Source organism: Syngnathoides biaculeatus, chromosome 12, assembly GCF_019802595.1.
Source record: "Syngnathoides biaculeatus isolate LvHL_M chromosome 12, ASM1980259v1, whole genome shotgun sequence".
NCBI lineage: Eukaryota > Metazoa > Chordata > Actinopteri > Syngnathiformes > Syngnathidae > Syngnathoides > Syngnathoides biaculeatus.
Window position 1 is genome coordinate 2,449,812 of NC_084651.1, and position 14,302 is coordinate 2,464,113.

Here is a 14,302-nt window from a genome sequence, read left to right on the forward strand (position 1 = left end):
TTTTTTCTCAACTTCCTGCGTACATATACACGGATATTGCACATGATGTAAATATTCCACTGTGGTCAGGTCACGCCATACTTCGGAAATGGCTGCTCCTGAGTGATCCAGATGACTCCACCTCTGGCGCCAAAGGTTACCTGAAAGTCAGCGTTATCGTCGTGGTGACTGGGGAAGAGCCGCCGGTGCGTGCGGGGTTTATCTTCTGAGCACATCAGTGGGAGTATATCGTATATCATTTGTCGTACATACAGTATATTATATTCTGTTCAATTGGGATTGCTTATTGGGTTACCCAAGTTTAGGTGCCATACACTTGCAATAGCAGGAGATGTAACGCTCGGTTTGGTTCATCATCAGGGAGATATTTAATTTCATTATTATTATGATTTTATTTACATTTATTTTGTTTCTTTTTTTTCATTTTATAGACATTTTGATTTTTCCACCTTTACATGTATTTGATTGTTTTGTATTGACGACATTTTTAAATTTACCTGATTTCATGTAATTTGCACGTAACTCATTTAAACTAAATGTAATTCATTTAAATTAATAATTTAATAATTATGTTTTATTTTGTTGACATTGATGTTCCATTATTGTAGTTGCATTTTTTCATTCATTCATTCATTCATTTTCCGAGCCGCTTATCCTCACAAAGTCTGCATTTATATTGTCTTTAATTTATTGTTATTATTTACATTTATTTCATTGCGGGTTTAATTTTATTGACACGTATTCGCTTGCATCATTTTATTTCATTTTACTTGCAATTACATTTCTTGCATTTTATTTGCACGTTTAAATTGAATCATTTCACACGAATTGCATGTATTTAACCCAGCTGTATCTTATTCATGTTGATTTTTTTTCCTCATTTTGTTGAGATTTTTTTAACTTAATGTAATTCTATTAGAATTGCAGTTTATTTAGTATGCTGTTTGCTATTTTGTTTCTATTTTTTTTTATATGGGTTGATTTCATTCAAAATGTTTATTTCATGTAATTTATTTAAAAAATATATGATCCGGATTCTATATTTTGCATTTGATTTTAATGATTGTTGTGTGGATGAAAAAGTGCACTGCAGTTTACTGAGCGATGTTTTGACAAGTTGGTTGCATTACATAACGCTCTTTATAATATCATCTCTTCCGATGGATCACATCAAGTATATTTAATCGAGCGATTGATGAACTATTTTAGGGCTAAATGCCAAACAATTGCACTGAAGTTTGTGTCGTCACGCAGAGCGAGAGGAGAGAAATGAGCGAGGATCAGGATGACATCGAGAGTAATCTTTTGGTGCCAGCAGGCGTCTCGATGCGATGGGCCACTCTCAGCCTCAAAGTGTTCCGTGCAGAGGACATGCCACAAAGTATGTAAACAATCAAGTACGTATTGTGGTGTGCAGGGTGTTGTCGCTACATCTCTTTCAGCGCTCTGCAACTTTTTTTTTTTTTTGTGCGTTTCGCAGTGGATGATGCATTTGTTCAGACAGTCAAGCAGGTCTTTGGCGCTGACGGAGACAGGAAGAACTTGGTGGATCCGTATTTGGAGGTTAGCTTTGCTGGAAAAAAGGTAAATAAGTCAAAGCCAGAAGTTGTGTTTCCTCTCCCTTTGGCAAGGAAATCATTTGAATTTTGTTCATTTTAGCTTTGCACCAGAATCATTGAGAAAAATGCAAATCCTGAATGGAATCAGATCATCAACCTCCAAGTCAAGGTACGAAAATGGAAGCTGGGTGACAATGGTCAAAACAGTCTTTCATCTCGTCCGTTGTCCTCTGCAGTTCCCGTCCATGTGCGAACGCATCAAGCTGACCATGTTTGACTGGTAAGAAGTGAGAAGTTCCCACGCAGTAAAATGGCAGCCGCTGATTGACGTGCCGCCGCGCTCTCGGCAGGGACCGCGTCAGCAAGGACGACGCCATCGGAACGACGTTCTTAAACCTGAGCAAGATCTCCTCTCCTGGCGGAGAGATTGAAGGTAAGGCTCTTGTCTGGCTGTTGTCAATTTAAAAAAAATAATAATAATAAAATAATAATAATAACAACGAGAGTTCAAAATGTAACTGCACACCTCTTCCAACCACAGGATGAACATTTAATATTTAATATTTTTAATATACACGCATAGTTATTAAATCTCATTTTATGTAGTTGAAGGTTACTATTTGAGTCTAAATAATAATAATAATGATTTTACTTATTATACTTTTATTTTACTTTTATTTCTTATATGAGTACATACACCGTAATTTCCGGACTATAAGCCGCAAATTTTGTCACACGCTTTAAACCCTACGGCTTATGCAATGATGCGGCTAATTTATGGATTTTTATGGATGGGCGGGCGAGCAGAAAAGTTAAGAGTGTGTCACGTACGTCCGGTGCGGGGCTGGACCCAAGTGCAGGACTCCGGGACGAGGACATGCTGTTAGGCGTAGTTTTCACTCGAGCTGAGGTGGCACAGAAACACTGTGACGAGGACGGCTAACACTACGCTACTTTCAGTGGTGGAGATTCCCACTGTAAGTGAATGCAACTCACAAACTCAGAGAACAACGCACAACGAACTGACCAATGCCAGTGACTTGAATACACCATCTAATTACAGTTCCAATGTGAGTGGTGACAGGTGTCACCGGCCAGGGCAGTGGCCACGCCCCTCTTGGCCACTGATTGGCTCATGACAGAGCGAGACAGGTGGAAGATATGTGTCGAGGAAGACGCAAGTTTAATGTAACTTAGCGCTTTGTGCATGTATAAAATGCGCATGAACAAACTCTCATCACGGAAAGAAGAAAGAAGAAATGCATATGACGCAGCTTTCAAGTCAAAAGCAATCGAGCCGGCCGATAAAAAAAAGGAAACTGAGCTGCTGCACGTAAACTTGGCATAAATGATTCGATGGCGAGACGCTAGAAACGGCGGAGCAATGTAAAAAGGCGAAAAAAAAAAAAAAAAGCTTTCAGAGGTAATAAAAGCAGGCAGCCTGAAGCGTGTTGCTGCTGTGTTACTGCCGCGTCTCAGTGACTTTTACCGGTATGTTCCCCCCCCCCCCCCCCCTGTTAGTGCTGTGTTATTACCGTATTGCTGCTGTGTTATTGCCACGTCTCAGGCAATATTTGGAAAGAAAAGCTACGGTATATTATTCCAACTTTGAAAACTCTTTCTGTGTTCCGTCTGTCTTTGTAAATATCTCATGATTCAATGTGGGCACATGCGACTTATAGACAGGTGCGGCTTATCTATGTACAAAATGGTTTTCCCTTTAAAAATGTCCTGAGTGAGGCTTATAATCAGGTGCGGCTCATAGTCCCGAAATTACGGTACTCTCATATATACTTATACTTTACTGTTCTTTATAATAATGGTTATTTTTTTTATTATTATACAGATGATAAATGATAAGTGTAGAGGATTAATATTGTGTTGGGATTATTTAATGTCTTGTTTCGCTTTCAAACAGACGCGCAAGGTCAACTTTCCAAGAGCCTGTCTGAACGTACGTAAGAAATTGTGGGCAGCACTTGGAAGAATTTGGCTTTGGATTTCAAAGACATCTTTGTCGCTGCTCCGCGTGTGTGCATTTACTGTGTGCTCGTGGACTCTTCGTGTGCGACACTATTAAACCAAAGGCTATTTAACCGATTTCTGGAAGTGGTTCATTTTATCGAGTCCTCTCGACTGCAAAGTTCAAAATGTTGGTTTAGGAAGAGTTGAGTGTGTTTGCTCTCCCCCATCTCCAGCAAATGGCTTCTTCCCGACCCCCCGTGTCTGTCTTCTCTTTTTGGCGGAAATCGGTCAAGTAGCTTTTGTTTTACTCTCGCTAAGACTCTCCCAACTGAAGAGGTGGCAATCTTGGTGGTGGTGATATCGACATGTTATGAAACGGGCAAAACTAAATCACTGAACGTTTACAACAGTTGTGAAAAGCTGAACATTGCAACATGTGGTCTGAATGGACGCGTGGAAGAACAAAGACTTTGGCTTTCGGTTTTAAAGATGGCACAGCCGTTCCGTGTGTGTGTATGTGCAGCGGACCCCGCAGCAAGCGAGTCTGGTTTCCTGCCAACTTTTGGTCCTTGTTACGTCAACTTGTATGGCAGCCCAAGGGAGTTTACTGGACTCCCTGACCCGTATGAGGACCTTAACCTTGGCAAGGTAAAATACAAAATAAAGATAAGAATAAATCAATGACAATCTCAAGTCTGCATGGAATGTTTTGGAATTTTGGATCACACTTGCAGGGTGAAGGCGTCGCCTACAGGGGGCGTGTTCTCGTTGAGCTGTCCACTGCGCTGGATGGAAAAGTGGACAAGAATGTCGATGATATTTCTCGTGATGACATCCTGGTGGCGCAGGTACTGTATGTGATTATTTAATAAGGCGCAACAGTGGCTCAGTTCCAATTGAATTCAAACAAATGAGTACAGGAACTGAAAGTACGGAAACGATTTCACGTCTAACTCCATCACATCCTTCGCTCTTGAGTGCAGAAATACCAGCGAAGGCGGAAGTACTCCCTCTGTGCAGTTTTCCACAGCGCCTGCATGCTCCAAGAGCCGGGGGAGCCCATCCAGTTCGAGGTCAGCATGGGAAACTACGGCAACAAGCTGGACTCAACCTGCAAGCCTCTGGCGTCCACCACGCAGTACAGCTTTGCCGTATTTGACGGTACGGACGTCCGCATTCTCGCATCCATCCGTCGAACCGCTGGTCATTCCCTTTACGGTCAAGTGTCCCTATAAATATTCTAAAATAGATGTTGAAAAAATAAATCATCCATGCGCAAAGTTGCGGAAGTGTCATTCGACGACATCCAAATGGCCGCCATATTGGCTGCATCTCCGGTCCGTGACGTCCCCCCCGGACATTCGCCATTGAAAACACGCGGCGGACCCTACTATGGGAGATGAAAACGCCCCTTCTGACACGGAAACTTTTCGAAGAAGAGAACATCAAACAACCGAGTGACGTTACCGGGGCAATATTACCCGATTGTTTCCAGCCATATTCAGATGATATGCGATCACGGCCAAACCGCCTCCCTGTCCAATCAACTTCCGCGGCGGAGATGAGCCATCGCGGCCCGGTGCCGTGACGAGCCACCCCGGCCAACAAAGCCGGCGGCCGGCTGCGACGAGCCACAGTGCCTTATCATGGCGCCAAGCCGGGCCGCTTTACGGCGTTGTCCATATGGTTAGGGTCGCCGCCGCCATCCGCGATGAACAACACCGCCAAGCCGGGGGACTTTACTGCGTTGTCGTCGCACGCGGCTGAGTGCGGCATTGTCGGCGGCGTTGTTCAGAGCCGCCACCGTTTGCGAGCCCGACACACAGCCTTCGCCCAAGCCGTGACCGGCGGACGCGGCGCCTCGGCCGGTGTTGTTGCTCATTTTCGGCGCCGAGGTGGCTTATCGTGCCGCCGAGCCGGGCCGCTTTATGGCGTTTTTCGTCGCACGCGGCCGAGTGCGCCATTGTCGGGAGCGTTGTTCATAGCCGCTGCCGTCTGCGAGCCAACGCGGCAGCCCGACGCCGTCCGACGCGCACATCGACACATTTAGCACGCCTGTCATACGTACGCGGATCTTTTGTTACGTTATGAGAGACCGCTTACTTATTATTATTATTTTTTTTTTTTAGTAGCTGTATACACACCTCCCCTGTCATTTGGAACCTACGCTACAAAGCTCTCGTCCTTTGCACCCGTGCAGTCCATTTTTCACGACGAACCGGGTCTATTTGAAAAGTACGAAGAGAGTAAATCCATCCTCCCAAGCGTTGGAGCAATGTCCAGCAATGCTACGAAACGGCATTTTGGCTAACACGAAGGAACAACTGGCTACCTTCCCGGAAGTAAAACTAATAAAAAAAAAACAATTCCACTTGAGGGCGGTCCTGCCTTATACGTCACTTCCTGCTTCTTCTCGAAAACAAATCCCTTGAGAGGATTTTCATGGCGGGAGTTACAAAAAGCTGTATACGTGAAAATCATGTTTTGTGGTGAAAAAAAACGCATGGGTCCATGCCGGCTGCCGTTGTTTCATGAATTACATACTACAAATCATGCCTTTGATGACAGTGGACCTTTAAGTGTGTGTTTTGCCCGCCCTCAGGTAACCACTACTACTACCTGCCCTGGGCAGACACCAAACCAGTGGTGACGCTCACGTCCTCCTGGGAAGACATCAGCCACCGTTTGGAATCTGTCAACATTCTTCTCGCTATTGCGGGACACCTCGTAAGATTAACGACACAATAGTACGTTGCAACAACACACGTCAATGTCACCTGCCCGTCATCGCCCCTTTTGTTACTTTGATGCAGGAGCACAACCTGTCCTCTTTGAAAATGGCCATTCAGGCCAAGGAGTCCGAGGACCAACTTGGTGAAGTTTGGCTCCAACTCATCAGTCACTTCCTTGAGGACCTGAGCAGGTAATGGCTTATGTATTTACGAGTATTCCATATGGATCCTTTGTGTTTCTAAAGGCGTTAACAGTTTTTGGCGGACAGTTTTCAGCTACCGGAGGTGGAGGGCCAGGCCCATGTGACCACGTTGGATCTGCAAATAAAAAGCGTGCGTGACGCAACACTGGAGAACCTCCAACAGACGGCGAATAGAATGAGAGAGGAGGCCACGGATGTCAAGGCTGCCGTCAGCGACATCGAAGACTGGCTGGACAGAATCAAACAGCTGGCGGTCGAGGTGATTTAAAAAAAAAAAAAAAAAAAAGTGTATTATTGCTGCATTTGCATTGAACACCCGTTTTTTGCAATAGTGAAAATTTGCTTTGTAGATTGTATAAAAAAATAATAATGATGAAAATATTTCAAAATAAGTTCTACCCATCATCACACACATTTAAACCAGTGAAAGCGCTTTTAAAAAGATATTCATTTCAACTTTTTGTCACTATCACGTTTGTCTATATATGTTATGTGTCCATATTGTATGTTTCAAGCAGAAGAGGAGAAGCTCATCCATGCTTTTATCTCAAGTAGACTTGACTATTGTAATGGTCTTCTGACTGGAGTATTAAACAGCTGCAGGTTGCGTTCTGGCCAAAACAAAGCGGACAGAGCGTATAACTCCAATCCTTAAGTCCTTCCACTGGCGTCCAGTCAGCTTTAGAATAGATTTGAAAGTTCTGCTCCTGGTCTATAAATCACTAAATGATTTAGGCCCTGAATACATGAAAGAAATGCTTACGGAATACAAACCCAGTCGAGCGCCGAGATCGCCTGACTCAGGTCAAATAGCGCAGCGCAGAGTGCAAAGCAAACACGCTGAAGCAGAATTTGCCCATTATGCTGCACACAAATGGAATAAGTTGCCAAAAGAGGCGAGGTCAGCCCCAAGTGTCAATGTTTTTAAATCTTTTTTTTTCATGCTTTTTGGCATGTATCCACTTTTTCATCATATTACTTGCACTGTATGTGGTTTTAAGTGTCTTGTTACAAATATTTTGTCATTTTTATTGTTTTTATGCCGTTTCAAATGTTTTTTTTTTATCTCTTTCAAGTTTGCCTTTGCTTTGCTTTGCTTTGCTATATAAGAAATGCTTTGTCACTTACATTGAAAAAAAAAAAATAGAATCAGGCATTGTCCTGTATATTGAAACACGATAACGTTCAGCAAAAACCAGATCATTTCCTCTGACGGAAGTCCGTTAGCTTCCCCCCCATCCCAGTGTGTCTCCGACACTTTTGTCCATTATTTTTTTCATATTTTTTTTTTTGGTCTTCTCAAGCGTCTCAAATTTTTTTCTGGAACTCTTTCACCAGCCTCAGAACAGCATGCCCGACGTGATCGTGTGGATGCTGAGAGGAGAGAAGCGAGTGGCCTTCGCCCGTGTCCCCGCTCACCACGTTCTCTACTCCAACTTCAGCGAGCGGGCGTGCGGAAAACATTGCGGCCGCACGCAGACGATCTTCATGCAGGTACCATGACGGGTCACCATATCGAAGCGTTCCTTAAGTGCGTGTGTGTGTGTGACCGAATGCGTTTAATAGCTTCATTTTTGGGTTTTTTTTTTTAACTTTTGTGGACATTTCTCAGTACCCGATGGATAAACATAAAGGTGTCAAGGTTCCCGTTCAGCTGCGGGTCAACATGTGGCTTGGACTCTCCGCATCGGAGAAGAAGTTCAACAGCTTTTCTGAGGGAAACTTCAGCGTATACGCGGAAATGGTACACGCCGTTGGCTGTCACACATAAGCGCTTTTTGAAATTTTCGAGGAATACTTAAATGTTCCTTTCTTCTCTTTCCGTAGTATGAAAACCAGGCCCAGTTGTTTGGAAAGTGGGGGGTCAATGGTCTGGTGGGTCGCCACAAGTCCTCAGACGTGACTGGAAAAGTGAAACTCAAAAAAGAGCGCTTCATGCCACCAATCGGATGGGAGTGGGAAGGCGACTGGTTCGTCGATCCTGAGCGCTGGTCCGTCTTTTTTTTTTTTTTTTTTTAATTTATATATCATTCTACATTGTTCACGCACCTCATACCGTATTATGTTTTTTTTTTTAAGCCAGAAGTGTCAAACTTATTTTTAGCACGGGCCACATCGAGTTGCACTTTCCCCCAGAGGGCCGATACGACTGTAAAAGCATCAAAATCTTGAATTGCCTCCAACATACACACAAAAATTCAGAAATATTTTTGGAATCAGAACACAAAAAAAAATGCTAATGTGTTTTTCATCCATTGTTCACGTTTGGTTACACAAAAATGCTAATAACATCTAAATGTAATTATTTCTGATGTATGAAAAATTTTGAACAGATTGTCACAAAAATCATGGAAGTTGATTTGAGTTGATCTGGCCCCCGGGCCTTGAGTTTGACACCTATGTTCTAAGCTAGCTTTTAAGCATTTTTTTTCCACTCCTACTTGGTTTTACTGAAACTCTAACATATCAAAGAGAATTAAACATTCTCTCTTTCAACACCAAAATGTTCAAACAGACCATGTAAAATCATTTTCATCCCAAGATGAATCCTTACATAATATGATGGAAAACAACATCATCAACATCAGAAGTTAGCATATTTTTGTACTGTTTTGGATCTCATTAGATCGTGTAAAAGGATCTCAATGTCCCTACGATGTCCCGGCTATTGAACCGGGTACCCTTTTTTGTCGGAGGCCACATTCCAAACCACTTGTCCGTCTCGGGTTATGTTTTGCTACACAACTTGATTTCTAGACTTTCCTTTGTTAATTGCCACATCATAATTCACCGCGCGTAGCCAACAGCTAATACAATCACAGGAAATGGAAAAAAAGTACTTTCAGCTTCCCGCACCGTTTTACACGAGATCTTTTCCCTTCCCTCGGCGCTTACATCCTCCCACCAGGGCTCATGTCAATAGTTTATCGTGGCACACGATTTTGAATCTTGAATCTTTGAACCTTCAACATGAGCCTCTGCTCCTTTTTACAGCCTTTTGACAGAAGCCGACGCGGGCCACACAGAGTTCACGGATGAGGTTTTTCAGAACGAAACACGTTTCCCCGGCGGAGAGTGGAAACCTGCGGAGGAGCCCTACACCGATGTGGTACGAAATACTCTCCCCGTGTACTGTACGCACATGTACAGTACTTTATGTACACACATTCCACTCGTGTCAACACTATGCGAATAATGCGGGTGAAGATTACGGGAACAAAAGCCTCGTCTCATTCACGCAAAGTACCCGTTGTTATCGGCTTCCTCGAAGCCATTATGTCGCTCACGAAGCCAAAACCGTTGAGGCGTTTTCACACGACCGCAGCTCGCCGCGCATGTTTGGGAGCGTTTTAAAACCATTCACCGCTGTTTTGCTTTACTTCCCCCCTCTCATAAGCCTCGACGCTGCTGGCACTAGTTTTAAAGGTCATGTGACACACACAGCTAAAAATAAGGGATTCGGGAACAAAGTGAGCAGCAGTGAAAGAGAAAGTGCTTGTTCCTCGTTTTATCAGCGCTTCTACGTCTTCTTTTTTTCCACACCCGCTTCTTGGCATCTCTTTAAAGGTCAAGTGTCATGCCTATAAACATTCTAAAATAGATATTGTAATGAAAATACATATGACATGATTCACTTCAATGTCCCTACGAAAAAATAAATATGAGGGAAGAGCGCAAAGTCGCGGAAGGAAGTCTCACCCGACATCCCGGTGGTAGCCATGTTGCCTGCATCGTCTGTCCATGACATCGCACCGGGACAGTCGCCATTGCAAACACGCCGTGCCACCTACTATGGGACACGGAAGAAGAGAACATCAAACGATCGAGTGAGGTGACCAAATTTAGATGATATGCGGATCACTTCTAGCTAACAACAGACTCCCAGACAGTATATATGAGCCAGGCCGGGCGAAGCCGTGCCCCTCGTCCGAAGCCGTGCTCGGGTACATCGACACATTTAGCACCCCTGACTTACATGCGCGGATCTTTTGTTACATTCTGAGAGGATTACGCCCCCCCCCCCCAAAAAAAAAAAAAAAAAAAAAAAAAAAAAAACTATTATTTTTTTTTAGTAGCTGTATGTATACACACCTCCCTGTCATTTGGAACCCACGAAGCTCTCGTCCTTTGCACCCGTGCAATCCATTTTTCACGACGAACCGGGTCTTTTTGAAAAGCATGAAGAGCGAATCCATCCTCCCGAGTGTTCGAACAATATCCCGCAATACAACGAGCCGGCATTTTGGCTAACACGAAGGAACAAAGAGCTACCTTCCAGCAGGTAAAACTAGTAGAAAAATACGAGACCGCTTGAGTGGGCGTCTGCTACTAACGTCACTTCCTGTTTCTTCTGGAAAACAAATCCCTCGAGAGGATTTTCACGGTGGGAGTGACAAAAAGACGTATACGTCAAAATCATGTTGTGTGGTGAAAAAACGGATCGGTCCATTCTGGCTGCGTTTTTTTTTTTTTTTTTCTTCCGTTAATAACATACTAATAATCATGCATTTCATGGAGGCCTCGTAGCTCAGTGGTTAGAGCGCTGGTTTGGTAAACCAGAGGTTGTGGGTTCGTATCCCACTGGCGCCTCCACTCCCTGAGAAGGGTTGCGTCAGGAAGGGCATCCGGCGTAAAAATTGTGCCAAACATATATATGCGTTCATCTGAAATGATACGCTGTGGCGACGCCGAAAGAAACATGCATTTCATGACAGTGGCACTTTAAGTACAGAGTGTGAAAAAAGTCATTGAGTGACTCTTTATCTCTGTACTATAGAACGGAGAAAAGGCCCAGAGCGCCTCAGAGTTCGAGTGTCCCATCGGATGGACTTGGGAGGACGACTGGAGTTTCGACAGTAACAGAGCTGTAGATGAGAAAGGTAGCACAGAATTATGGGGTGGGGGAGTCCACCTTTAAAAATATGTATTAATGGCTTTTATGACTTTAGGCTGGGAGTACGGAGTTACAATTCCACCTAACGACAAGCCCAAATCGTGGGTGGCAGCGGAGAAGATGTACCACGTGCAGCGCAGAAAGAGGCTGATCAGACCCAGGAGGAAGATATCCGATAAAAGCGTCGTTGAAGTAAGCAGCAGTCGGTGACCGATTTAGAAAAAACGGCCCTCACCCTCGCGGTCCTTCTTGACTCTCTTCTGCAGAGACGGGAGACGGGGGAAGGCTGGGAATATTCCTCCCTCATCGGCTGGAAGTTTCACCGCAAGGAGCGCTCGTCCGACACGTTCCGACGCAGACGCTGGCGAAGGAAGATGGTTCCGTCGGACCGCATCGGGGCGTCTGCCATTTTCAGGCTCGAAGGCGCACTGGTGGGTCGAGCTATTGGACACTTTAGCTCAAATCCATAAAAAAACAGCTCAGATTACTTCATCTTATTGAGCAGCTGTGACTGTTGTCCTTGAGGATTTTCACATACGTTGCCCTCACAGTTCTGGGGACCCGGGTTCGATCCCGGCCCCACCTGTGTGGAGTTTGCATGTTCTCCCCGTGCCGGCGTGGGTTTTCTCCGGGTACTCCGGTTTCCTCCCACATCCCACATTAATTGGAGACTCTAAATTGCCCCGCTGTTTGTCTCTATGTGCCCTGCGATTGGCTGGCGACCAGTTCAGGGAGTAACCCGCCTCCTGCCTGTTGATAGCTGGGATAGGCTCCACCACTCCCCATGACCCTCGTTAGGATAAGCAGCGAAGAAAATGGATGGATGGAAGGATGGATGTCTCCATATGCACTGCGATTGGCTGGCGACCAGTTCAGGGTGTAAGCCGCCTCCTGCCCGCTGACAGCTAGGCTTGGCTCCGGCACTCCCCGTGACCCTTGTGAGGATAAGCAGCGAAGAAAATGGATGGATGGATGGATGGATGGATGGATGGATGGATGTTTGTCTCTATGTGCCCTGTGATCAGCTGGCAACCAGTTCAGGGTGTGCCCTGCTTCCTGCCTGTCGACAGCTGGGATAGGCTCCAGCGCTCTCCGCGACTCTTGTGTGGATAAGCGGCGAAGAAAATAGATGGATGGATAGATGATGTACATCCATCCATTTTCTCAGCCGTTTATCCTCACAAGGGTCGTGGGAGTGCTGGAGCCCATCCCAGCTATAAACGGGCAGGAGGCGTGCCAGACCCTGAACTGGTTGCCGACCAATCGCAGGGCACAAAGAGACAAACAACATTGGCACATCACAATCGCACCTAGGGGCAATTCAGAGTCTCCAATGAATGCATGTTTTTGGGATGTTGGAGGAAACCGGAGTGCCTACCCGGAGAACAGCCACGCAGGCACGGGAGACAACATGCAAACTCCACACAGGCGGGGCCGGGATTTGACCCCCAGTCCTCACAACCGGGTGCTCCACCGTGCCACCCCTTCTGGTATTCCAAAACAGTGATTTCCCGTGTGGCCGTTACCATAGTTTCTTTCCCCTGAGTCACGTTGTTTACATTGGTGATTCACTTGCACGTGTTTTTTCCCGTCAAGTTCCTTTTTACTTCACTTGAAAATGTCCTTGACCCACGTCCCTCCCCGCGCGTTATGTCGACAGGGGGTTGACGTGGACGAGAAGGCCAGCAAAGCGGACGCCGGCAAATTATTTGGAGCCAACACTCCCACCGTTTCCTGCCACTTCAGCCGTGAGTCGTCGGTCAGACAAAGCTCGTGACTGATTAAAAGCCCGTTTTTCTGTGTACGCTTCCTGAGCGGTTCTACGGAAAAAGAAGAAGTGCCAGGCACCGTGCCCACGCGCGTTGTTTTCAACACTGATTCGTTTGAAAACGCTCCTTTCAGGGTCCTACATTTACCAGCTGCGAGTGTACGTGTACCAGGCGAGGAATCTCTGCGCCATGGACAAGGACAGCTTCTCAGGTGAAAAGCCCCAAAAATCAGAAGAATTCATTTTAACGAGCCAACAGCAACGTGCAGTCACAATAAGAGAGTGCATCATCAGATAAAGTCACGCTATTCACAAAAAAAATGAAATAAAATGGAGCAAAACGGTGCTTTGAACACCATCATTTAAATATCTAGATATGTAGGAGGCCCTGTAGCTCAGCGGTAAGAGCACTGGTTTGGTAAACCAGGGGTTGTGGGTTCGTATCCCACTGGGGGCCTCCACTCCCTGAGAAGGGTTGCGTCAGGAAGGGCATCCGGCGTAAAAATTGTGCCAAACATATATGTGCGTTCATCTGAGATGACACGCTGTGGCGACGCCGAAAGATACTTACTTACTTACTAAATATCTAGATATGTAACTGAGCAGAGGGCTTAAAACTTTGTCCAAATATACAGAAGATATTTTCTGTACTACTTTGTTCTTTGTTGACTATTTGCTGAATCTATTTGGGGGGCCCCCTGGTGGACGAGGCCCCCAAGCAGCTCCGTTCGCTCACGCCTCGGGCGACCTCCGCCAACTGACTCTGCAGATCCGTACGCCCATGTGTCCTTCCTCCACCTGAGCAAGACCACGGAAGTCATCAGTGCCACGTTGAACCCCACCTGGGATCAGAGTCTCATCTTTGACAACGTCGAAATCTACGGCGACCCGCAAACGATCGCTCGCAACCCGCCGGACGTCGTCCTGGAGCTGTACGACAGCGACAAAGTGGTGCGTTTCGAGAAAGAAAAACACGGGCGGCGGACTGCGATCGGACTCTTTGTGTTCCGCAGGGTAAAGATGAACCCATGGGTCGCTGCCTGTGCCCCCCGGTCGTCAAACTCAACCTCAGCGTGGCTTCCGACAATAAACTGCAGTGGTACCCCGTTACCAATAAGGGCCGGCGTGCCGGAGACGTCCTGCTGGCGGCTGAGCTTTTATTGAAGGAAAAGGTGAACCGT

General features: G+C 45.7%; 1 protein-coding gene across 1 annotated transcript in view; it reads left to right on the forward strand.

Annotated features, from left to right (window-relative positions):
• Positions 1 to 14,302, forward strand: part of myofl (myoferlin like) — a 37,236-nt gene that overhangs the window by 10,327 nt on the left and 12,607 nt on the right. Inside the window, exons 11-33 of the mRNA XM_061838020.1 lie at positions 70 to 185; positions 1,255 to 1,381; positions 1,481 to 1,584; positions 1,660 to 1,728; positions 1,796 to 1,839; positions 1,910 to 1,992; positions 4,048 to 4,172; positions 4,259 to 4,372; positions 4,508 to 4,685; positions 6,127 to 6,251; positions 6,338 to 6,447; positions 6,526 to 6,718; positions 7,798 to 7,953; positions 8,072 to 8,203; positions 8,287 to 8,450; positions 9,454 to 9,568; positions 11,237 to 11,339; positions 11,409 to 11,545; positions 11,620 to 11,784; positions 13,014 to 13,101; positions 13,256 to 13,333; positions 13,891 to 14,072; positions 14,135 to 14,293. Coding sequence (XP_061694004.1) covers positions 70 to 185; positions 1,255 to 1,381; positions 1,481 to 1,584; positions 1,660 to 1,728; positions 1,796 to 1,839; positions 1,910 to 1,992; positions 4,048 to 4,172; positions 4,259 to 4,372; positions 4,508 to 4,685; positions 6,127 to 6,251; positions 6,338 to 6,447; positions 6,526 to 6,718; positions 7,798 to 7,953; positions 8,072 to 8,203; positions 8,287 to 8,450; positions 9,454 to 9,568; positions 11,237 to 11,339; positions 11,409 to 11,545; positions 11,620 to 11,784; positions 13,014 to 13,101; positions 13,256 to 13,333; positions 13,891 to 14,072; positions 14,135 to 14,293 — 2,867 coding nt within the window. The remainder of the gene's footprint in view (positions 1 to 69; positions 186 to 1,254; positions 1,382 to 1,480; positions 1,585 to 1,659; positions 1,729 to 1,795; positions 1,840 to 1,909; positions 1,993 to 4,047; positions 4,173 to 4,258; positions 4,373 to 4,507; positions 4,686 to 6,126; positions 6,252 to 6,337; positions 6,448 to 6,525; positions 6,719 to 7,797; positions 7,954 to 8,071; positions 8,204 to 8,286; positions 8,451 to 9,453; positions 9,569 to 11,236; positions 11,340 to 11,408; positions 11,546 to 11,619; positions 11,785 to 13,013; positions 13,102 to 13,255; positions 13,334 to 13,890; positions 14,073 to 14,134; positions 14,294 to 14,302) is intronic.